The 6,601-nt window shown below is 51.0% G+C and overlaps 1 protein-coding gene across 1 annotated transcript; it reads left to right on the top strand.

Annotated features, from left to right (window-relative positions):
• The first annotated feature begins 553 nt into the window (after positions 1-553).
• LOC309340416 (uncharacterized protein) lies at positions 554-6,322 on the top strand. The gene is made up of 2 exons (XM_081859165.1): positions 554-1,117; positions 4,500-6,322. Exons 1-2 carry the CDS (start codon positions 586-588, stop codon positions 5,072-5,074), a joined length of 1,107 nt encoding a protein of 368 aa, XP_081715291.1. The 5' UTR covers positions 554-585; the 3' UTR covers positions 5,075-6,322.
• The last annotated feature ends 279 nt before the right edge of the window (positions 6,323-6,601 follow it).

Raw genomic sequence — 6,601 nt, 5'->3', positions numbered from 1 at the left:
CTAGTGGCATTGCCGGTATTGCAGCCGGCCTACTCCTGAGCTCCCCTGGTGGCCTAGTTGGTATTGCAGCCTCCTCTTCGTTAGTGGACAGGCTGTCATAGCGCCACCTGCTGGTGGATCTGCTTATTGCACCATTGCAATTGTTTTTTGTGGAATTTTTTCATTTTCTTTTAGGTTTCCTTATTGGAATTGACTGAATAACCCCTCTTTTGTGTGGTTGAGCCCTTAATCGGGCTGACTACTCTTCTATCCTTGCCGGCTGGATTGGCTAGGCGTGTAATAATTTTACATTAAGGATTTTTAATTAGAATTTTATATTTTTGCTTGGTTCTACTGAAGTTTATTGTCTCAAGGTTTGGATTTCTTAGTTTCAAGTGCTATCGGGTCAGGCCTGTTTACTCATTAACAGTTTGGAATTTTCTACTTTTATATTCTTATTGCTTAGCAGGTATGGCTCCGAAGCGGGACTCAGCTCGCCCTGGTCCATCTTCCACTACAAAACGGCCTATTAGAGGCCCATCGCAGGCGTTACGCTCACCTGTTACAAGACAACCAGAAGGACGAGTGCAGTCCTTGGTGTCCAGCATGGCCGGCGATCCTGCGGCCTTATCTCGCTTCGCGGCTAATCTGGATGGCTTTCTGCAGCAGTGTTCCAGTCAGCCGTCCACGTCGACAACACCGCCTCATCCTGTGGGAGCATCATCGCCGGTCTTGTCGTCATCTGAGGAGGATGAAAGTGGGGGATTGTTGCCTGTGGTGGGGGGAAGTGACCCCCAGCCGACACATCCCCGATGCATACCTGCTGCTCGTGGCAGGGCACGGAGGTCCCATCCTTCGCGGAGACCTTCGGGGAGGGGTGCCCATTCGGTCTCTTCTTCCCGCCATGGTAGGTTAGTGCTGCCTACCGTTGAGGCAGCTTCTGTTCCTGGTCCCTCACGGGTGGTTTCTTCTCCATCGGCCCCAGGTCTCTCTCGGCCGGGTCAGGAATCGGAATCTTCCATTGAGGACAGCTTACCGGTTCCGGCCAGGAAGTCTTCGGGCGGGAAGCGTCGCCGCAGGAAGTCTTCCCGGAAGCATGCAAAGCGAAGGAGGGATGACTCCTCTACTTCTTATACTGGTACGTCATCTTCTAGTTCTGACGAGGAGTCAGGTAACTCATTGGAACTTTACTGGGGCTTTGGCGAATCCGCATCGGGGCTCCCTAGGTGGGCTTGGGAGCGCCGGTCCAACACGCATCGGGCTAGGTATGGTATCGTTCAGGAATGTTTGGATGGCGTTTTGGTGCCAGACGTTAAAGTGTCCACCAACTCCGCCAGAGACGTTATTCCTGGTTTGCACCTGTCATCGAAGGTGCGCTCTAGGATTTTGGATGGTCGATACGTAGACATGTTTAAGTTGGCCCCGCCCTCGGAGGACCTAGAGAAGAGTAGTTCTTCCAAAAAGCGCCAGGGGGTTCCCAATACAGACCGTTCGTTCGAACTTTGGCTTGATTGTTTCCAGGTCTTTGCTGGTGTGGTAATGGCTGCTTATCCCCGGAGATCTCTTCATTTAATGGTTTATTTGTCTATCGTTCGCTCGGCATTCACCAGAGCAGGTGAAAAAGCCGCGATAAAATATGATGAGGCTTTCCGGCGCCGCGCAGCAAGAATTCCGTCTGCTCGCTGGGATCGGAAAGATCTTGACGTATGGACCACCCACGTGGCCCCCCTTATTGATAAAAAGGCTCCTGAGCAGCAGAAGCCTAAGACAGGGGTGTTAAAAACTGGCCGCCGCCTGTTTTGCTGGGACTTCAACAAAGGGTTGTGTAATCGACAGGGGTGCAAATTCGTCCACGCCTGCGAAAGATGCAATGGCTCGCATCCCACTTCCTCTTGTTTTGCAGGTCGGCGGCCCTTTCGTGGGGGAAAAGGGGGTTCTCAGCAATCCCCAAAGCCCGCTCTTCCCGCAAACACCACGGGAACCGCAAAATAGCTCGTTGACCTCTTTAGCTTTTACACCTATTCGCCTGGGGGTTTTGTTAACTTGGTTGCAGTCATACCCCAATAGGGAGGCTGCAGTTTATTTGGGTAATGGTTTTTCTCAAGGTTTTCGGATTCCGATAGTTGAGTCACCTGTGGCAAGGAATCCGGCTAATCAAAAGTCAGTTCGTGAGCTACCTCAGGTTGCTCGCAAAAAGATTGCAAAGGAGGTGGCCATGCGTCGGATGGCCGGTCCTTTTGTCACCCCTCCTTTTCAAAATTTGCATGTATCCCCATTGGGTATTGTGCCTAAGAAGGCACCGGGGGAATTTCGTTTAATTCATAATTTGTCACACCCCATGGGTACGTCAGTTAATGACGTCATACCTCCTGAACTCTGCTCAGTGAAGTACGCATCTCTTGATCAGGCAATCAAGTTGATTCGGAGCTTTGGCCATTCCGCATTATTGGCAAAATGCGATATCGAGTCAGCCTTTCGCCTTTTGCCAATTCATCCGGAAGATTTTTGGTTGCTGGGTTTTCAGTTTGAGGGCAACTATTATTTTGATAAGGCAATGCCGATGGGATGTTCGATTGCTTGTGCCGCTTTCGAATCCTTCAGTACCTTTTTGGAATGGGCTCTCAAATCAAAAACCGGCCTGAGCGGAGTCACTCATTACTTGGATGATTTTTTATTGGCCTCGGCATCTGATACTGGCGATTGCTCGGTGCTCTTGCAAGCTTTTGCCAATCTTACTCAGGAATTGGGGGTGCCCCTAGCCGCGGACAAGACTGAGGGTCCTTCGACTCGGCTTACTTATCTGGGTATCCTTTTGGATACTGTTGCTCAAACTTCTAGCTTGCCAAGCGACAAACTAGCAAATTTGAGGAGGGTAATAGAGGAGCTACTCCCGTTGAGGAAGGTGTCTCTTCGGCAGCTTCAATCACTGTTGGGACACTTGAATTTTGCTTGTAGAGTGGTGGCGCCGGGGCGCCCCTTCTGCTCTCGCCTGGCCTGCCTCACCTCAGCGTTGAAAGCCCCGCATCATCGTGTGCGCCTCTCTAGTCAGGTAAAGGTGGATCTTTCCATTTGGTTGGAATTCCTCGAGGAATTCAATGGGGTGTCACTTTGGCAAGACACTTTGAACTTGCAGAATGACTTTCAAGTGCAGTCTGATGCTGCCGGTTCCCTTGGCTTTGGACTCTATTGGAAGGGACGTTGGTGTGCAGAACGTTGGCCAAAGACCTGGCAAGGGGGTGAGATTACGCGGGACCTAACTTTTCTCGAGTTTTTTCCCATTGCAGTGGCAGTGCATTTGTGGGTCGAGGAGTTCAGGAACCGTCGTGTCTGCTTCTGGACCGATAATCAGGCGGTGGTGTCAGTGTTGGCCAAGCTGTCGTCACGCTCCCCCCGGGTGTCGGCCCTTTTGCGGGTTTTTGTGTTGCATTGCTTACGTAATAATATAGTTTTTTCAGCACGTTTTGTCCCCGGGGTGTCTAACGAAATTGCTGATGCTCTGTCCCGTTTTCAGATGGAGCGGTTCAGACTCCTGGTTCCAGAGGCTCGGATACGTCCGGAATGTTTCCCGGAACATCTCTGGAGCCTTGGCAGCAATTAGTTTTACAGGGAGTAGCGGCTTCGGTCTCCCCTTCTACCTTACGTTCATACACAAAAGTGTGGGGTGATTTTGTGACGTTCATGCAGCAATCTGCCTGCGACTTAAAACGGGCTTCGCCCACGTCTTCGCAGGTGTTAAGCTATTTAGCACATTTATTTCAGCTGGGCAGGGCAGCTAAGACGATTAGGATACATGCTGCTGCTATAGCATTTTTCTGCAAGGTTTTCTTTGATAAGGATCCTTGTGCGAAGTTCATAGTCCGGAAAGCTTTGGAAGGACGGAGTAGACTTCGTCCTTCCCGCCCAGCAAGTCGGCTACCTATATCTTTTGATATGTTGTGCGTAATGCGCAGAAAGCTGCGGGTAGTGTGCTGGTCCGGCTATGAGGCTCGCCTCTTTTCGGCCGCCTTTTCGATCGCCTTTTTCGGTGCCCTAAGAGTGGGCGAAATTGTGGTTGAGGTTCATAGGGATGGCCGTACATGGGGCCTTTTGTTGCAGGACGTGCGGCTGTCTCCTGTGGAACTTCGAATCACAATAAGGCACTCGAAGACGGATCAGAGGGGCAGGGGTGCACTCATTCGTCTCCCGGCTACTGGGGAGGCGGGCCCTTGCCCTGTGAAGGATGTCAGGAGGTACCTGTCCATCCGCACCCCTGGGGATGGTCCACTACTTAGGCATGAGGATGGTTCGCCCCTTTCGAGGCAACAGTTTGCGAAAATAATGCGGAAAGCAATCGTGGCGGGTGGAGGCATGGCAAATGATTTTGCCCCACACTCGTTCAGGATAGGGGCTGCCACTACGGCGGCACATTGGGGCTTGTCAGCAGCCAGGATAAAGGAGTTGGGTCGATGGAAGTCGGGAGTGTTCAAGAATTATATCCGTTAGGCGAGGACCTCACGTTAATTTTGTTTATTTATTATTAGGTTTGGCGCCTGTCCGCATATGGATGGTGGGGCACAGCATCGTCCATTGGGCTGGTGTCACCGCGCGGCAGTCGCGAATGGGTCCAGGTCTCGGTCTTCCTCATCATGTTCGGTTGTCCTGGCTGTCCAGAAGGGGAATGCGTTGGTCGGAGCTCCTGCCTCGGATTCGGAGGCAGTTGCTATGGGAAGAACCCCCGTTGGCCATTGTGGTACATCTGGGCGAGAACGACTTGGTTTCTTTGAACTGTCGTTCACTGCGTGCTGCTATTTTATTGGACTTGGAGTCACTGCGAGCTATGATGCCGGCAGCAAAAATTTTTTGGTCAAGGCTGCTTCAACGGCGCTCGTGGAGGGGCAGTCATTGCCCGGCTGCCATTGAGAGAGCCAGGAGTCGCATCAATACTGCGGTAACAAAAAAGGTCTTGGAGTTGGGCGGGGATGTGATTTTTCATACTGAAATTTCTTCCCAGAGGCCATCCCTATTTCGAGATGATGGCGTGCACCTGTCGGCTTCGGGTAATGAGGCCTGGATAGGTGCGGTGGTGGTCAAGCTGAGGTCTTGGCTAGGGTTGTGAGTGGTTTGGCGGTGAGCCGTGGGCTCCATGGCGGTTAGGCATTGGTTAAATTGGTGCTTGGAGGGGTAAGGTGCCTATCCCTCCAAATGATGCGAATGGGAATTCCGTTAAAGGAATCCAGGGGCTTGCCATTCTTTCGTCCTTGTCCGTGGTGCCGGGCTTGGGCCGTGCAAGCCCCACCGGAACATGAGGGTGAGAGGTGTTGGACTGAATTCCCAGCCTCATTTCTCCCCAACAATTGTTTCCCACGCTGGCTTCCGGTGGTGCCCGGAAGTTTCAGCTCTGTCCTCGGGGGCAAGGACAGATAGTCATAACCAATGCCTAAGCAACCACTCACATTTGCTGTATTTTAATAAAGTTGTGGCCAAAATTATGCCAAAAACCTAAAACAAAAATGAACGTGTGCTGTGTGAATTTTTGGGGGGTGGCACTGCGGAACTCAACACGCAAAGCGTGTTCTCAATAGCAGAGAGCACGTGTTGCGGTTGGGGAGCAGGCCACCATCATGATTAGGCAAAATTTGGAGAACCAAGCTGGTAGGGGGTTAAATTGGGTTGCTGGGGATTTTTTGGTGTTGCTAATTTAGAGGAGGAGTCAGAGTCTATAAATTGAGGAGTAGGACTAGGGGACGTCCTCTTGGCCGTTTTGCATCGGATCACCCGCCCCCCCTCCCTTTTATAGGGTGGTTCTTGGGTTCATTTGACCTTGCTCTGCCTGTCATGGGGTCGTTCGCATTGGTGCGGGGGCCCAGTAGGAATTTTCCCATATGGCTGATTAGTGTGTGCCTTTGGGTTTTGCCTACTGCTTAGCAAATCGTCACAACTTGTAAGGTTGGCGGTTAGGCATTGGTTAAATTGGTGCTTGGAGGGGTAAGGTGCCTATCCCTCCAAATGATGCGAATGGGAATTCCGTTAAAGGAATCCAGGGGCTTGCCATTCTTTCGTCCTTGTCCGTGGTGCCGGGCTTGGGCCGTGCAAGCCCCACCGGAACATGAGGGTGAGAGGTGTTGGACTGAATTCCCAGCCTCATTTCTCCCCAACAATTGTTTCCCACGCTGGCTTCCGGTGGTGCCCGGAAGTTTCAGCTCTGTCCTCGGGGGCAAGGACAGATAGTCATAACCAATGCCTAAGCAACCACTCACATTTGCTGTATTTTAATAAAGTTGTGGCCAAAATTATGCCAAAAACCTAAAACAAAAATGAACGTGTGCTGTGTGAATTTTTGGGGGGTGGCACTGCGGAACTCAACACGCAAAACATTTTCAACTATTATGAACTTCTCTGGCGTAATGAACTAAATGAAGAGCATGTTTCACAGCCTTCTGGTTTCTAGGAGGAATGCTTGATAGAATAAATGTCACTGCATTCTTTTGAAGGAAGAGAAAAATGAAACCTACTGTAAACCACATGGGTGAGATGAGGTTGATTCACACATTAGCTTCATAATGAGAGAATGCTGTGATGAAATGTCCCTATAGCTGCAGCGGCTTTCATTTCTGACAAAAATGAAACATTACCCCTTCACTGG

The sequence above is a fragment of the Podarcis erhardii genome (genome assembly GCF_964252035.2).
Source record: "Podarcis erhardii genome assembly, chromosome: 4".
NCBI lineage: Eukaryota > Metazoa > Chordata > Lepidosauria > Squamata > Lacertidae > Podarcis > Podarcis erhardii.
Note: the sequence above shows the minus strand (reverse complement) of the source record. Positions and strands in the feature narration are given on the sequence as shown.

Bases quoted from the DNA above. Each gene is read 5' to 3' on its own strand.
- LOC309340416 (XM_081859165.1), top strand. From the start codon at position 586: ATGGCCGGCGATCCTGCGGCCTTATCTCGCTTCGCGGCTAATCTGGAT. The intron at 1,118-4,499 runs GTACGTCATCTT...ATTTATTATTAG, and splicing joins CTCCTCTACTTCTTATACTG to GTTTGGCGCCTGTCCGCATA.